Below are 18623 nucleotides of genomic sequence, written 5' to 3'. Positions count from 1 at the left end.
GAAAATCTCAAGATTTTGAAACCCTTAAATCAACACTTCTTTACAATCATTTCAAGTTTAAAAATAAAATACAGTGGTGCTTCCTAAAAAAACTGGTGGGGAGAGGTAGTAACTATTATTAGTCTAAGTAATTAGTTGGGCAGTGTGAAAAATTTGGTGATATATGCATATAATTTACATTTTAGAAATTATAGTTTAATTCACAGTATATTAATGTCTAAGTAATTAGTTGATATGATGAGTATTAATCTTCATTATGAAGGTATCTTTTTCATACAAATACTTGCTAATGATAAACACTTTCATGTAATTTAGTCACAGAAATAAATTTCAGTGGTGATAATATATTTAGCTATTTTAGGAAGTGGGTTTTTCCCCTTATGGGAGGGTTTTTTTTTTTTTAAGTCTAATTCTTTAGGGTACATAAGTCCGTAGAAAAAATATCTATTACATTTATTTAAAAACACTTGTATGTAAAAGAATTGCTTGATCCAGTGTGTCCAGTAGAGGGCTCTGGAAAACAGAACAACAGGTTTTTATCTTAGATTTGTCAGAGTGGAACCTCATGTATTTTCTTCACACCTTGCCCTTTTAGACGGCACACTCAGTAACACTCCTGATGCACCAAGATGTGCGCGTGCAATCTAAAGTCTTTTCCCCGTGTACCACGCCTCATCTTGGAAGGAAAAAACTATTACCTTGTTGCAAACATCGCTCTCAGGGATGAGAAAGTTGCTGCATCTTCTTTCAAAGCCTTCAGTTCATTTCTAAGTTTCGTCATAGTTTCAGTCACCATGGCTTTTTCATTTTCATATTTGTTCTTGAGATTGGCTAGGGCCACCTCAGCTGTCTAAAGCAGAAAAATCACAATGCTTACAATCTTCATGTCAGGAAAATCTACCATAACAGATTTCTTCACGCTGGGTCAATTGCTTTCTCTCATAAATAAAGAGTGAAATTGACTAGGTTGAATTTTATATAAACATATATATGTATTTTGGACACAGGGCAATTTTTTTTTAATTCAAAACATGGATGCGAATCCATAATGTGGATACGTTGCCCCGGAAGCCGGCTATGAACCAGTCACTTTTCTATCAGGAGCTCAGGGAATGACAGTAGCTCAGTAAACACTTAATGCAGATTGTTGAGAGTATGGGGTTTTCAGATGCGAAGGGAGCCAAAATGAAACGTTATACTAGGATTTTATCAAGGGAGAGTTAGTGAAGAAGCACAGTGTCCAATTGAAATACAACAGAATTTCCTCTCATGCAAATATTCTTACGTTGCCTGTGCTCTGTGGGCTTGAAACACAGAATAAAAGTCACAGGCCACAGCAGTTTATAACATGAATATGACAAACCATAAGTCCATGTTATATGTTTAAGGAAAAGAATTGACAAAAAAAACAGTTATTTCCTAAGTCTTTGTGTACAACTTCTTCAAAACAATAAATTATAGTCAAATTCTTCATAATGTCCGTAAAAGCAGAGATTTCAAAATGTTGAATGGATGAAAATATTTGTTTGAATTTGGGATTTGGGCATGTTTAAAGCTCTTGTGATTAACAGTGTTTCAAACTGAGAACTCACTTGACACACAGTAGGAAGTAAAAAAAAAAAAAAAAAAAAAAATTGCTGACTAAATCAATGCATGAAATCAACGTGTGTTTAGGGCCTGCCTGTTTAATGCTTAGCACCACACACTGAAGCCAAACTGGAAACACACCATCTCTACAAACTATTAACTACAGCTTTCCAGAGTGTGTAAAAATATTTAATACTAATGAAAAATCCATTACTAACAGGTTTCCCAGGAAGACCACCCTGGCTTCTGGCATTTCTTTTTGTGCTTGAAATAGACAGGTTCAAATTCCATAGAGATAAACGGATTCTTTTCTTAATTAAAATAATGCTGGGATAAGGTAGTTTGTTAATGTTTTTATTCCAAAGTCGTATCTTAATAGTTTTGATTGAATTTAAATTCAGATTAAAATGAGAAGTTACTCATACAATACTTCAGTATATTCTGTAGTGCTATATAATTTAGTAGAATCTTCAGAAGTATCATAGATCCAGGAAATTACCCAGAATGCAGAAACTGACCTGGGGGAAGATGGCAGTTGTTTACTTATCAAAAAAATGAGACACCTAATCATGTAGAAGAGATAAAATTGCAAAACTGTAGCTGTGAGCACACGGAGCCACGTGGCCAGTTGCCTAAGGGGCAGAGGGCGAGCAATGATGAAAGAGGAAGATCTGAAAGAGAAGGCACACACTTGTTCATTATCTGTGAAAAACACCCCAAAGGGCTCAGCTTTGTTTGTGGATTTCTGTCCGCAAGACTGCACGAAGCTCTTTCAGAATTAAAAAATGTCTAAGTACCTATAACCCATTAGCAGATTTGCCGACATCTCCATTCTCCACACTCCCAAGGTTGATTTTCTAAATAAAAAATCTCGTGTGCAGCCACAGAGACCTAGATCTAGGACATATTAGTTACTTCCTTTGCAATGCTCCCGTAACTTGGATTACAGCATGCATAACATCAAACTGTAATTATCTGTTTCTATTCTGATACCCCTGGTAGTTTATCCCTGTTCTGGAAGGCAGGGACCATGTGCTGGCCTTCTTTGAATCTTTAACATCCATCATCATCATTTAGTACACAGATGGGCATTTATAAACATTTACTTATTTCATCAGAAGACACTGCGCTTACAAAAAAGCCCAAGGTTTATTAAAAGATTCATAGAGAATGCGAATGTCTATTTAAAACAGGAAGATTCCCTTTTTTCCCTCTATGATAGAATTCTTCGGTTGGCCTTGATAATAAACACCCCATAATGTCTAGCTGTAAATGGATGCCATCTGTACACACCTGAAGCTATTTCTGGCACCCAGCAGCGCAGTAACAGGCCCAACACCACTAAAATATAAACTAAACGCGTGGCTAGAGATACGCCCATGTTTAATTTACTTAAGAGCTGTGATGCTAATACGATGCAAATGGTACCACGAATCACTATGAAAATAAAAAGTCAGCCAGGAATTCTTTGCACTGCTCTGAATTCCTATGGCACTGTTTATACCACTCTAAAGCACTCAGTAGGTCCCATGCTGTGAATAGTTACCGGCAAGTGTCGAAGTCCTGCCAGATTACTAGTCACTTGTTTTCGCATCCCTACTCACTACTGCCATGACATACGTAACCAATGAAGCTTATTTGCAAATTCGTCTCTCTTGGCTCATCAATCATGCTTATCTATACTTCTGTGTCAACGAAGTGTCTTGACATTTCTATAGAACTAGGTTTCTAAGTTGTTAATATTCAACCTTCAGGAAGAAGTCAAAGAAGTTATTTGAATGGCTTGACCAAGAATACCCGGGATATCATGTCCTTGAAGGCTGTCGAAGCCTTATCTAATATGGTATCGGTTATTCATGACCGTACTAACTCATTGGGTCTTCGGATTACAGAAAGATATGGAAACAAATTCTTCATCCTGACCTCAAATTGGAGTCAGAGGTTTCACAAATTCTCCATTTGCCCTGATCTTTTCTATTTCCCTGCCAAGTGACAGCACAAAATAGGGTCCCATTTTGCCCTCAGATTTATGTAAACGTGTTTATAGTGAAACAATACTATTGCTCATGGTATAGACCTTCAAATTATATCAACAGGTTTGTAGGAACTGAAGATAAAGATGCCAGAAAGCTGTACCATAGATGACATGAGATAATGGTGTGGTTTTCCCCAGGTAAAGGCAAAAGGGGAAGGAATTCTGAATCTGAAATTAACCTTCACTCTCCAGCCCTAGTTCAGCTTACATTTGCGAGAAGACACTTGATGCTTTGTTGTGTCTCTTGATCAATACCCTTTATTCAGCACCCTTCTCAAATGTACCTTTCAAGCCTCACTTTCCAGAGAAACTAAACAGAGGTTAAAAATATTTTCCGACTGTATTTCATAACACTCTCAGCCAGGTAAAGCTTGAAGGTGAAAAACAAATTCAGACATTAAGGATATCTAGGAATCCGGCTGGCTCACGTGGCAGCATGCCTACTCACGGCAGAAGGACAGGTCTATGGCGAGAAAAAATTCTCTACTGCTTCAGCTCTGGCCCAGGTGAGTTAACATCCCAAGTGGACCTGAATTTCAGGTGTGGGGTCACGGGCAGAGCGAGTACACATTCTACCTTTATCTCCATGTCCTCTATTTCTCTCTCCCTCTGCTCCCGCTGCCCGCCGGGAGCTTTTCTTGCTGTATCCGCCTGGTGTTAAGCTGCCTCGCCAGCCTGTTCTGCATCCCTCTGTCTCCTGCTTCCACACTCAGTGACTGCTGGGCTCCAGCTAAGGACCCCCTGAGCTGCCTTCTGACACCTGCAACTGGATCTTCTCTGCTCCTGCTTTAGCTTCCTCACCTCTACCTCGACTGAGCGGGGCATAGCTCCTCTCCTGTTTCATCCATCCATTCCTGCACCTCAGAGTAATGACTACATTCTGATCTGGCACTGGCCATAGGTTGCTTGTTTTCTTCCTCTGCTGACCAGGAATCTGAACTCTCACCCTGCCGGCAGTGGACACCCAAACGCATGAAGGAATAAACCAGTTAAGAAAGCGCTGTCTAGCACGGCTTTTCGGTAGAATGAGACCGATCACCTGTTTGTTGGCTTTCAGCACCGCCCTCAGTGTGGCGATCTGCTCCCGTTTGGTGCTCAGCAGGGACTTCAGCTTGAGGATCTCCTCCATGAGGGCTTCCTTGTCTTTGTCGATCATGGGAGCCAGCTCCCGTGCCGCTGCTCTCTGACGAGACAGTTGCAAGGACCGGTCCACAGCCTTCTGCAGATGCTTGATTTGGTCCCGGATGATGGCGTTGAGGTTGTAGATGTTCATTGGCTCTTTGCGGATGTCACTTGTGTCCAATACTGGAGAGGACGGTGGGGCAGTAATAACAGGGGAGACCGTGGGGGTCTTGGTTGGACTCGGCTCTTTGCTGGCCTCTGTGTTTTCTTTTGAAACTGGTTCAGGTGAGGTCCGTGTTTCCACGGGGGATGACACCCCCCGCCTGGCTAACCGTGGAGACAAAAGCCCCCTGGGATCATCGGGCCCCTTCAGGCTGCCACTCCGGGTGACCCTGCTTTGTCTGTAGTAGTCCAGCATGACCCTGTTGGGGGTTTCATTGTTGCACAGACAGACGTGGTGGTAGAGCTGGGCTAGCTCCTCACTAAACGTCACCAGCTCATCCTGGGCTGTATTCAGGGTATTGTGATTTTCGTTGGCTATGCTGGTCATCTTCTGCAACTCCTTCTCCATGTGCGCCATCTTCTCTCCACTCTCCTTGCTGGTCTTCTCAAGGCTTGTAACCTGCTCATCGTACATTTGGATCTTACTCTCATACTTGGCCTTCTCCTCCGTGTAGTTTTCTACAGATTTGTTGTATTTCTCCTTCAAGGCCTTAATTTCAGCTTTCAAATCGATCACCTCGGTGACTGCCACCCTGTACTTGCACTCGAGGATCTCTAAGCCGTTGATGTCCACCTCGTAGTCATGCGCCTCCTCCCCCGAGTCCCGGCCCTTCTCCCCATCCAGCTCCTTGAGCTCCTTGCTGCTCTGCAGGCCCTTCATGGCATTCACGTGCTCCGTGAGCCGATGCACCCGTTCATGCTGCTCCGTCAGCGCCCCTTTGGTGTGTTCCAACTGTGTCTGGGACTCCTGGAGATTGGCCAGAAGAATAGCCTTTTCCCGCTCTACCTGCAATGGCAAAAGAAAGTCTCTGAATGCCTTCAGTGCAACACCAGTGATGAACTTGAACCATTCACAGTTGGACATGTACACATTTAAAAAACTGCCCCAGAGCCAAAGTTCCCATTACTTCAAATTGAATTGGAGCATGTTTTCTTATTTCAGCGGTTCTGGTAAGTCAATCAATCAAAAACTATGTCATTCCAAAGGAATTATGCTCTGCATACTTACCCATCCAAATTCTCACGCATTATGCACATACACTCATGAAACTTGATTATAATTCAAACAACCTTATTTTTATCTTTTAACACCTTGCAGAAAACATGACTTCAAGAGATAGTACTTAGCATTGTCTTTATTTTGAAAGCCTTAGAGTATATGGGATAAATGACTGTCTCAAGGTGCCTGTGAATCAGCCTTTCCTTCCAGAGCTCAGCCCTAAGTCAGCTTTAAAACTTAAGGCTTTTGTAGGGGACGATACAGCTCAAGTGATTAAGGGCATTCTTGGCATGCGCAGGGTCCTGGGTTCAATCCCCAGTACTTCCTCCAAAAATAAATAAACAAATAAATAAACCAACATAATTACCTTCCACCACCACCCCCCAAAATTAAAACAAACAAAAATAAGTTAGAAAAAAACTTCAGTCTTTAACTTACTAAATAATGATGAGAACCATAACTGTCTCTTTAAAAATAAGCGTTTACCCCCCAAGATAAACATGGACTAAATACAATAGTTTTTAATATAAATGTCAGGAAAAAAAACAGTTTTAGGGCTATTTTAAAACTGCAATTAATTTGAATAACGTGGCCATATGTTACTGTAAAGATGGTAGTACTGTATATTGAAAAATATTCAAGTCTCAATATAAAATACTATCTCATTAAATATAAATATATAAGAAACTGTAAATCTGAGAAACTTTAAAACCACTTTCCGTCCCTCCATATGGGTAATCACTATTATGATTAAGCGTTTCTGCATGCTTACAATGGAGGTATGTTTTTCAATAAGCAAATAACAGTTTGCATTTTAAAGCCCTATGTAAAAGGTATATCTTTCTGCATTTAAATTTCTTTCCTTTCTTCTTTTTTTAAATAAACCATCATGAGATCTGCTTTAAGGATAATAAAATTATGTTGAATGTCTTTACGTCTAAAGGAAGTTATCAAGTTGAACTTTCAAGCTTTCCTGGATTATACATTATATCCCTCCAAACTCTCCTAAATTCCTAGGAGTTAAGTAAGTTATTATTATAATAACACAATAAATATCAATTATTAAAACATGATTAATATTTTTAACCAACATATTACTTTAGGAGAGCTATACCTATCTATCTATAAATTTATAATTCAGTATATAGTAGTATTTTTATGATTCTTTATGATACTTGATATCCTTCAGGTAATTACCATTTTAGGCTGTCTTCACTTGACAAGGTTCTAATATGCATGAATTTCAGTGACCATGGTTTAGTTAAAATACCAGTCCTCCCAAACATAGTTCAGAATTCAATGACCAGTATATTAACTGTGAGCAATGTGCAAAGTACAAACTTTTGCTGCTTCAATCTACGAAAACACTGCATAATAACATCATGACCAGCGACCAGTCACATCATTCAAAGTCCATCAGTTATCGGTCACTGTGTATCTGTTATTCAATTCACTCACAGGCAGCAAAGTATGTAGTTGTGTTGTCTTCTTGTCTCCCAGTGATAAACTCGCATGATGTTTCACAAAAACAGATCATCCAAAGAAGGTATTGGCAAAGAAAGACAAAAAGAAGGAAAGAAAGAGCGAGCAGCAAAGAAACAGAGTGACAATGTTGCAGTGAAATTTGAATCAACCATGAGAGCAGTTACAGAAGAAATAGTTGAATGTGGGAATGGTGACACTGATGCTGTGTGAAGGACTTTAGCCAAAGCAACATGGCAAAGGAGAATGTATCAACATAAATGAAAAAAGTAGTTGTTACAAAAAGGATGAAAAAGCCCTTGAGGAAGTGACACATTCACACCATCAGAGAGATTTTCAGACACTGAAGATGCAAAGGATACAATGTTGGAAGCTCATCCAAACTGAAAAAGGAGTAGGACAATTTTCCAAGAAAAGATTCTTGCCAGCATCATAAATTATATGTTGAGAAGAAGGCAAGATCAAACTAATCTTGATACTTTTTTGGGAGGGGTGGTTTTCAAATTTTTATTTCCAAAGCATGGATAGCTCTGATATTCTGCAAAATGTGAAGTCAATTTCCCTAGGGTTTTTTTTGGAGGGGGGGGGTTAAACATTTTTTTCAAGATTTTTTTACAAAGGAATCTTTAAATATGTTTCTGATGTTTAGGTTACTGTGTACCAAGTAGCTTTTCTGTTTTTTCACTGCTCTCTGTACTTATGACCCACAGTAAGAGAGTTTTCTAATGTTTTGACACAAAATTTGAAAAATCACAGACCAATTGTAATTTTCTCCATTAAGTGTTTGCATGGTTTCAGCTTGCACAATCACATTTATGGTCCTGCAAGATGATGCAAATGCCTCTATAGTATGGTTGTATATATTAGAACTTTAAAATAGAGTTTTGTTATTTTAAATTATTATTTAGAGTCTTCTAAATTGTAGCTTTGATTTTATGACCTAGTGTTTGATCGTATCTGCAATAGGCATGCAATCCAGAAGTTACATTTTATGGCTACAGAAATCAAAGTATTCCAGAACATTGTATCATAGGTCACACTAGGACTTGCAGCATCTGAGAACTCGAGCCAAATCTGGGCAAGCTTCAGTTCAGAATCTATAAAAGGAGTGTGCCAATGCCTGTATCACGGGACATTTGGATGATTTAGTAAGAAAATAACTTTAATGCTCAAAGTATTATAATGTTAGCTGTTGCTAACATTTGGGTAACTGTGGTCCAAATCCATGACCAAAACGCTTCTACGTGGCAAACACATCCTGTTTTCCAAATTTGTATTTGTATGTGCAAAAGCAACTCATCGCAGAGTCAGGACAGATTTGAAGACAAATCCTCTTAGCTGGGTTTCACTAGCTACCACACATTGTATTTGCATATCATTGAAGATGAAACAACTTACCCAGACTACAGGGCGATAATTTTAAGCGAAAATCCAGGTAATTATGTCATATGGTATTTGATGAAAAGTCAAGTCATTTGAATTTTTGATAAAAAAGAAAAAATCTCCTAGATATTCTATTATTGGTGTTGTATACAATCTCAGTAAAATGGATTATTTCAGGAGGTTTTTAAAAACAGTTTTTTGAAAATTAAGTAAATTTGCTCTAAAAAGTCTGAACATCGTTTGATGAGTACGCTCAAGTACAACACACAAAGCTGTTTTCAAAAAGCCCTTTTAATAGGAAAAGCTTTTGGATAAAATAAAAATTGGACCCGAACAAAATGTAGTGACTGTGTTTGCCTCAAGCTTGTTTCAGAGGCAGAAGTGTTATGATGAATGAGGTAATGCTTTTAGGAGAGTTTCCAATCTGGACTTGGCTGATTACAGTTGTTTTAACAGAAACATTTTCTGAACCTAAAAGGCTAAGTGTATCAGTTTCTTCATGATTGCACCTGCAGAAAACATCAAACAGAACAGTGTCTCCATACAGTGCTAATTTCCACACTTAGTATTTCTGGTGGAATCACTTGAATAGGGTATGGCATTCAACTTTTATACACACATACATACGTGCACACATACATACACATATATGTGTGTGTGTGTATTTTTTCCAGACAATTAAGGTTGGCTTGCCCTCCCCCAACAAAGAAGGATAACTAAATTGTGGATAATTTTGTATAACTCTGGCATTATTCTTTCACTCAGCTACTGAAACTTGAAGTACCTTATTTATTTATTTGGGGGGGGAATTAGGTTAATTAATTTATTTTTTAACTGAGGTACAGGGGATTGAACCTAAGCACACAGCCTACCACTGAGCTATATCCTTCCCCTGCAGCTTGAAATACCTTAAATTGTATCTGGATTTCAAAGAGCAGTGCTTAAACTATTTAAGATACATTGTGCTTTGAATTAATAAATGCAAAGCACTTTAAAGATTAAAATTACTATTCATTTTAACTGTCTATTTTAATCTCTATTTGTGAAGAATTTATTCAAGAGACTTGCTGAGTTGATTATAATCTTGTATAATTATACATATAAATAATATATAATCTTCTATAGTGACTAAAAATGGTTGCCCTATTTCTCTCCCTACAATTTCCATCTTCTATCTGTGAAGCGGAGATTTTATTTTTCATAGTAGGGCTGGTTTTTGCCAGAAAACCTGAACGCAGAATTTGTAAACTTTTTAGTTTAGTATAAGTATACAGTATATACTATCATTATTATTGTAGTTGTGTCCTATAGAAATTATGTTTAATTTCACTGAATCTTTACCTTTTAAAATAAACACATTTACATGTACTTAATAATGATCGATTCTTTTGTGAAGGAACAAAAGATAGCATAATTTGCACGTTCATATTAGAATTTTTATAGGAAAAGAAATCAAAGTTGTTTTATGAGTCAATAATTCCCAGAAAGTCTTAATCCTGGTCATCAGACTCTCAGTGTGACATCTGAGTGACTGGTGTAGCTTTTGTAATGACATACATGCTTGTGTAAAATAGAACTCAGAAATTAATAATTTATTCTTCTCTGCTTGAAGTGATGCAACTCTGGCAATGCGTATCTGTGCCCTGATGGGCGAGAACTGTGAAAAAAGATCAGCTCAGAACTAAGAAACGCAAGGTGAGAGACTCCAGCAGTTGGATAAAAAGGTAATATATTTCAGAGAGAGCGGCAAGAAGGAAGCTCTCTCTCTCACAGACACATACACGCGTGTATGTGCAAAATGCAGTCAGCTGGACAGAGACTCAAAAAAAAAAAAAAAAAAAAAGGAAGGGGAGGGACCCTTTTCAAGTCGTTCTATGAGGCCAGTATTACTTTGATACCAAAACCAGACAAAAATATTACAAGAAAAGAAAACTACAGATCAGTATCTCATGAAAGACACAAAAATCTTGAACAAAATACTAGCAAGCTGAATCCAGTAACCTATTAAAACGATTACAGCATGACCAAGTGGGATTTATCCTAGGAATACAATGTTGATTTAACATCCAAAAATCAAAAAATACAATACACTGTATTAATATAACACAGGACAAAACCACGTGGTCATTTCAATACATGCAGGAAAAGCAGCTGATAAAATTCAATACCGCTTCATGATGAAAACAGACAACAGTCTAGAAGAAACAGAAGAGAACTCCCCCAGAATGATGGAGGGCATCGACCAAACACTCACAGATAACACACCGCTCTCTTCCTAGGATCAGGAGCAGGATGAACATGGCTGCTCCTGCCATTTTTATTCAACATTGGACTGGAAGTTCCAGCCAGGGCAGTCAGGTTATGATCACAAGGCAAATAAGTGTGAGTGAGGACATGGAGAGCTCAGAATCCTCATACACTGCTGGCGGGGACATAAAATGGTGCAGCTGCTTTGAAACAGTCTGGCAGCTCCTTGGAAGGTGAAACACAGAGTTACCATGTGACCGAGCAATCCCACTCCTGCAAATGCCCAAGAGAATAAAAAGCTATGTGTACACAAAAACTTGTGCATGAATGTTCACCGCAGTATTATTCCTAATAGCCGAAAAGTGGAAACAACCCAAATGTCCATCAATGATAAATGGAGAAATAAAATGTGGTATATCCATATAATAGAATATTATTTGGCGATAAAAGGAAATGAAGTAGTAACCCATGGTACCATATGAATGAACCTTGAACACACTATGCTAAGTGATAAAAGCCAGACACAAAAGACCACATATCGTGTGATTCCATTCACATGAAATGTCCAGAACAGACAAATCTGTTGAGACAGAAAGTAGGTTAGCGGTTGCCTAGAGCTGCAGTGGCTGCTAATGGGTATACGCTTTCTTTCTGGTGTAATAAAAATGTTTGAAGTGGACTTTGGTGGTGGCTGCACGACTCTGTGACTACACTAAAAACCACTGAATTGTACCCTGTAAATGGATGGATTGCATGCGAATTAGCTCCATAAAGCCGTTCTTGAAAAAAACTATACAGACTCATCCCTTGCTGTTTGACTACAGATGCTCTTTTATATTTACTTTGGTCAAAAAAGTAAGGCTTCTGAGAAACATGTCTGCCTCATGCTTATAAAGGTAACCCTTAACTGTAAAGTCTGTAACACTGTAACAACTTAAGTTGTCAGCTTTGTCCTAGGAAATTGTATGTGTCACATTAAGGTTTAAAAACTGGGAACTGACCAATCTTGTCTTAATTAATTTCATACCATCAATATTCCGTGAGTCTTATCTGTTACAAACAGATTATATTTGATCTGACTCTCTTTCTGTGTAGTGACTCCACTTCCTTTGAGCAAGTGACACATTTGTGCCTCAGTTTCTCTATCTGTAAAAGGGGATAACACTACTTCTTAGTTGTTATAATTACCAACCAAGTAAGCAAATGTATATAAATTGCTTTGCACTCTTATGGGACATACAACAAATTGACCAGTTACCATCACTGTAGGAAAAATTAAAATTGCCTTTAATAGAGTGGATCCAAACACAACATGAATTTTTATTTCTTCCACAGCCACGAGGAAACAACAAAACGTATAAGCTTCAGTTCTACAGAAATGGTGCTGTTTTCTCACATTCCACATGAAGTTACCTAACAGGATGATACTGAAGAACACAACCCAAAGAGTTTTTTCCTGCTTAGTCTGACTCTCTGTGTTATGAAGTATAACGGAGGCTATTTATCAAAGGTAGAAATGTTAGCACAAGCATAGAGATACCTTCAACTAGATTGTGTGATTTATTCAGTATTCCTAGGCAGGATCTACTCTTTTTCATTCTAATAAAACTAATAAGGTACTTGACTGCCACTGGCAAGTACTGTCACTGGAAATTGTCAATTATAATCTATTTGAAATAACTGAGTCTTGGGGACAATTCTGGGAGGCACTGAGTAAACTGTAAGTCGTAGATTTTTCTATTAATTAGTACTGTTTCCCAGCAGATCCCTCCCCAGCAAACCCCAGCAGTATGAGATCTTAAGGAAGGGAAACTATCTTTTTTTTTTTTTCCTAATCCCAGCAAAGGTGTCTCATGGACTAGTGATGGGGCTTATTTATTACTTTCCCTTTTAGAAATGCGCCTAACAGAAGTGAAGCGATTCAGCCAACATTCCTGATACCCAAGGCGGAAACAGAGGCTTTTTTTTTTTTTCTTTTCGGGACCAGGTTAAGTAAATACCACAGACAGGAAAACATAAGTTAGATGCACAGATCGAGTCTTGTAAGATAAGAAAAGGCCGAGAGGCTTTGACTCAGGTATGCTGTTTTCAAAGAATTTCTTTAATCCTAAGAAAGGAAATCTTAAAATCTGCATATTCCCTAGTAGAGGGCGTTATGTCCCTGCCCGGGACCCTCTACGTATGAAATTAAGTCTGTTTTTCTCCTCTTCATCTGTTTTCAATTTAATTATTGGACCAGCCAAAGAACCTAGACGGGAAAAGGGAAAATTTTTTCCATTCTTATACTTTCTAGATTCAAAACCCATCTGGCCCCAAGCGTTTCAGACAGCCATAGTGAAGGTGCATTTCATTGTCTCCCCAGGAGGTCCAGAACAGCGGTCCTGACACACGTACTGACACGGTACATGCTTCACAGTGCGTGAGTGTTGTGTCTTAGAATTGCCGTATTATTTTCAAGGCTCATTCACATTAATGCCAACTGCAGTAACTTCTAGGTAATGTATCTTGTAATGTTTTCATAATTTGTTTACTTACATAAGTTAAACACAAGGGAAAACAGCTAAGGAAAAACTCAGATTATAAAGAAATTATGCATGAGAAGATACATTCCAGTATACTTGTACTCAACAATTTAACTGAAATATATATTCTTACAAAAATGCTGATTACAAGAAAATAGATGATTACTTTGCTGACAACGAAATGAGAAGTTAGTGTTCCTGGTGTGAGGCTGGAAGCTGCGAAGTCCTTCCTGTGTCGAGCCTGGTTTTTCGAAACTAAATTTGGAGCAAACTCTGGGACACAAGGCCTTACCAGTGTCTCCCTGCATCTTTACAATCTGTCAGCAGTTACTGGGTGCTGATGAAAGGTCTGAAGACCCACAGCTTTCTCGTGTACTGAGGGAAGGTTTATCCAGCCAAGCTTTTCTCATTCTAGCTTTTTGCTTAATGAACATTCCTTTTCACGCCCTGATACTTAACTGCCACCTTTCTGTATTCCTATTAGCGACCACATTCCTCCCATCTGAGATGACTATCCTTGAACTAATTATCCAACAATAACAGTTAATACTATTAATAATGGCTAAATAAACTGAGTGCTTAATGAAGTAAAGACTACGGAGCAGAAACAGTGGTAACAGTTCATGATGATGGAGCATTCACCATGTGCTTGGCCCTGTTCTAAGCGCTTTATGTGTATTGCCTCATAAACCTTTATGACACTTTGAGGAAGTGTAATATGGGAGAGTAAAGTGATATCTCTCTAAGAATGATTCTTAATTAGAGGTCGACCTTGGAGCACTTGAAATGCGTGGGCATCTCTGGTCACCCCATCTGTGAGGTGTAACAAGCATTTAATCGGTTGGGACCAGAGATGCTAAACTTCCTGTAATTTATCAGACAGTCCCAGACAACGAGGACAAAGCCCATCCCAAACGCAACGTGGTCCCCATTGAGAACCTCTCTCTTGCTGAGAACTTGTTTTCTACCATTCTTTTTTTTTATTAAACTACATCTCTTTTTTGGATTTTTGTGTTACCCAGCTCAGATTACATTTAGGATTAAAGCTGAAAACAACTCTGAGCTTTCAACCAATAGCTGACCTGGTTGAAAACTGTTGGGCTGTTTTATGCATAAAAGCCCCTCTTCCTAATATATTCTACTCTGTCACCAGAATTAAAAAAAAGAAATTGAAAAAGAAATAAAAAGCTTCAACCCATTATTTTTTTATCCCAAAGCCACCAACATGATAGTTTAAGGAAAATTTTATATTAATTCTATTCAATTTGGGGGGCACAAATTCTTATAAATATGTCATGCAAAATCTTTTCACTAGGAAATATGTTTTCCACCCACCTGAGTGTATTAGTGTGAACTGAGCAAAAAGACATAGAAAAGTGTTATCTGCACAGAACTGGACTTTGCAGTCAGGTGAGTCCATATGAAATTAATTTCCTTCCAGTGGCCATGTCCTCTTGCCTTGATTCAAATTAAACATTGAGAAAATGAATTCTCACTAATTCTCTTTCAGCAGCCTAAAGCTCTGGGCAGGTAAAAGTTAAAGGATATATTAACTCTTGATATAGTATTAAAAATAAACCTAATAATAAATTAATTTCATTGGTTCCCTAGTCTTGTTATTTCTGTTAGTTACCTTTTTCAGTCATTTCCATCTTGGCAGGAAATTCTAAGCCCTGTTTGCTATAAAACTAGTATGATTGCCAGAGTCTTAAGACCTCTAATTATCAGATGCAAAGAACCTTGAGGGGGGTAACAGATGAAGAAAAAGCCACAGACGTGATCAACTAACAAGCTTGTTGAACCAGATTCCTGGCTCAGGAGATCTGTGTGGAGTCCAACAATTTGCCGTCCTCAGAAGCCCCCAGGCGGTGGTGGTGGCTGGGATGCTGGTCCTCAGACAACATTTCCATCAGCACTGGATGAAATATGTCTCGGAGGCAAACTCTACACTAGAAAGTCATTTCAGTATGAGATAAATTTAAAGGCCGGGATTCTCCACAAGGTACTTGATTTGAAGATGCTAAAAATTTAAGGTTTAGCTAATGTTGGAATAAGAACTTGTTAGTTTCAGATTTACACCTGTTCTGTATTTGTAATCACACTCTCCTGGCTGGTTTGTATATAGAAAGCCCTTCATGTCTTTTAAAGCCCAAAGTATTGCTGTGAAGTGTTAACGATTAATCTTAAAGCTATACGTAGTGTTGCCTGTGATGGAAGACTTCATTTTCTGCCTTGTATGGAAAGCTTTTGAATTCCTTTCTCAGAAATGCATCAAGATACTGTCTTTTCTCCCCTCACACCTGATTGCCATCTATTTTGTGGCTCTAAGAGATGAATTTTGTAAAGCAATGCAAATGAGAGATTTCTCTTCACCACCTCTTTTGTTGTGTGTTTCTAAAATACTGTACTTTCAAAGTTGCTACTTACAGAAGCACTATTTTAAAAAGTAATCCGGAACTAAGACGTGACAATAAGAAATCCCACAACACACTACACGCAATCTACAAAAAAATTCATTCTCGCAGCCCTAAACCAACTTCTTACCTGCATGAGCTGCTGCTTCAGTTTCTGTATTTCTGAAATGTTCAGCTCACTGAATAAGTCAGAAACAGGGTGCAGGGCCTCTCCTTTCCTCAAAGTGGGAGTCCGATAGTCTCCGTTCAGCTTCACGAGGGGCGCGTGGACATGCCCGTTCATTTTGTCATCGTTGTTTGGTTCAGCCCCATCCTCAGCAAACTTGAGTCCGTCTACCGAGATGCCTATGTGGTTGTCGCCAAGGGTGATGTACTGCGAGAGCTCCTTCCGCAGGCTATTTTTCTGCTCCCTCTCATTTTTTAAGGTCTCCAGGGCTTCCTCCAGCTGGTGCTCGGCGATCTCCTTCAGCCGGATGGCATCTTCCAGCTGGCTGTTCAGCAGAACTGTCTCCTCCTCAAACCGCTTAATCTCATGCTTTAAGCCTTCATATTCGACCTGAATCAGACAGGATAAAGAAGATTCATAAAACTAAAATTTGGGTCTGACAAAACTGCCATTAAACACGCCAGTGGACATGAAAAAATTAGACGTCTACAAAATAAATCTATAAAGTACATGGAAGTACACTGCTAGGGTAACATAGGATGGTTTCTTTAGATATTATATATCCATATATATATAAATTCAATTCCTAGCAGAGATGAGAAAGGAACTCTCTTAGGACTTCTTTTATGGGGTCCAGTGGTCAAAAGGGGGCACGGTTTGGCTAATAAATCAAGAATATTTTTGTAATAGTTCATCAAAGTATTCACAATCCAAGAAAAGTTTATATCACTATTACTTTATTTAATTATTAATAATGAGGAAATTTTTATACTCAGGGCTAAGTTAATTATAAGATCACAATAAGAATATAATCACAATAAAATATGATTGGGAGTAAGATGAGAAAGCAAACTTCACGCCCTTAAGGACAGAATCTGGAATAACTACCAATTAGGCAAAAATTAAAAAAACGCATGGAGGTGGGTCAGGATGGCAGAGTAGGAGGACGTGGAGCTCACTTCCTCCCAACAAACACGTCAGAAATACATCTCCATGTGGAACAACTCTCACAGAAAACCCACTGGAAACTGGCAGATCTCTTACGCAACCAGAGCTGCAAGGAAGATCCCCACGTGACCGGGTGACTGACTGTGTGCCAGCCCCAGGAGCCCTGCTTCATGCCGCAGGTTGGACAGACTTGGCGTCAGGCTTCAGACTGTGTGCTGCTGTCCATCTTTTGTTTTGGGACCAAACTGAAGGGTCACACTTCTTGGAGCATGTTTTTCTCATGATGATACAGGAGGGTAAGGGGATTAGTCAGACCAGGCAAGCATGCCTGAAATCTGCACACCATCGGGTCTGCTAACCTTCCACTGGTCAGAGAGAGTCACATGACCAAGACCTCTGTCAGTGGAGCCGGCCAATTTACCCTGCCCCTCCCAGGGCACTGCCAGGGGATGCGGCAGAGGGAGAGAGTAAAGAATTGAGAACAACAATCTAAATCTGCCACACACATCTACAATCACATGATGCGATGTTTTCCTTTAAAAAAAAAAACTTTATACTGTGGGTAATGTGAAAATACCCAGCAGCAAGAAGAGCTCAATGAGCCCCAAGTGCCCACCACTCACTCAGCTTCAACAATCATCAACTCCTGGTCACCTTCCTTTCATCCGTATTTCCATTCACTCCCCTAGCTGGATTATTTTAACTCCTGGGTATCACATACTTTGGGATCTATCTCTAAGAAATAATTTTTTTTTAAAGCACAGCCATATTCCCTTGAACAAATAATTTCTGAGTAACATGACAGAACCCTAGTTATCAAAAACAGTATCACCAGTGGGTTTGTAATGACACAGGAAATGAATATCACTTTGAGTGAAAAAGGATAATGTATTATTGCAAGTATGCAATACAAGAGATCAACTGGAAATTTAACAAAATGTTAACAACAGGTGTTCTGTAGGGGTGGTAATAAAGGCGATTTTTAAGGAAAAGAATACAGATATACTGTTATCAATATAGTACTCTTTCCAGTTACAACCAAATAAGGGTCTGTTCAAACGCCCTCTTGGTTGTGAAAGTCCACAGGTGAGATGGATCTCCACTCTGAGTCCACATGCTTTGCTTGGAGGCTTTTCCATGGTACCACATGCCACCTTTCCATAAATATTTTATATCCACAGTTGCTTAGAGGAAATACTTTTTAGGCACCGAGGTGTGCCTCAGAGTGCCTCGATGTTCCTTCGTAGTGTTTCAACAGAATTCTGCCCTTAGTAAGCATCTGCTGAATAAACAATTGTGAATGAAAAAATAAACTAGAAAAAAGTGTAACAATGTCAGTTACTCCCTTCTCGTGTCATCACTGCCAGGCTGCATCATGACTAGAGCCCCAGCAAAGTGGAGGCACCAAGAAACAGAATGAGAAGGCACTTAAAGGGTGGTGTCTGGCATCTTAAAGACAGCATCAAAGTAGACACCATGAGAAAAATCAGTACTT

The 18623-nt window shown here is 38.9% G+C and overlaps 1 protein-coding gene across 7 annotated transcripts in view; it reads right to left on the bottom strand.

Annotated features, from left to right (window-relative positions):
* The window catches only part of BICD1 (BICD cargo adaptor 1), a 172442-nt gene that overhangs the window by 37530 nt on the left and 116289 nt on the right, over positions 1 to 18623 (bottom strand). For all 7 annotated transcript variants that reach the window (XM_064479177.1, XM_064479176.1, XM_031443830.2 and 4 more), the window contains exons 4-6: positions 16145 to 16570; positions 4662 to 5753; positions 699 to 850 (exon numbers count right to left, since the gene is read on the bottom strand). In XM_064479177.1, the coding sequence (XP_064335247.1) occupies positions 699 to 850; positions 4662 to 5753; positions 16145 to 16570 (1670 nt within the window). The remainder of the gene's footprint in view (positions 1 to 698; positions 851 to 4661; positions 5754 to 16144; positions 16571 to 18623) is intronic.

This window comes from Camelus dromedarius, chromosome 25 (assembly GCF_036321535.1).
Source record: "Camelus dromedarius isolate mCamDro1 chromosome 25, mCamDro1.pat, whole genome shotgun sequence".
NCBI lineage: Eukaryota > Metazoa > Chordata > Mammalia > Artiodactyla > Camelidae > Camelus > Camelus dromedarius.
This window is presented reverse-complemented; position numbering and strand designations above follow the sequence as displayed.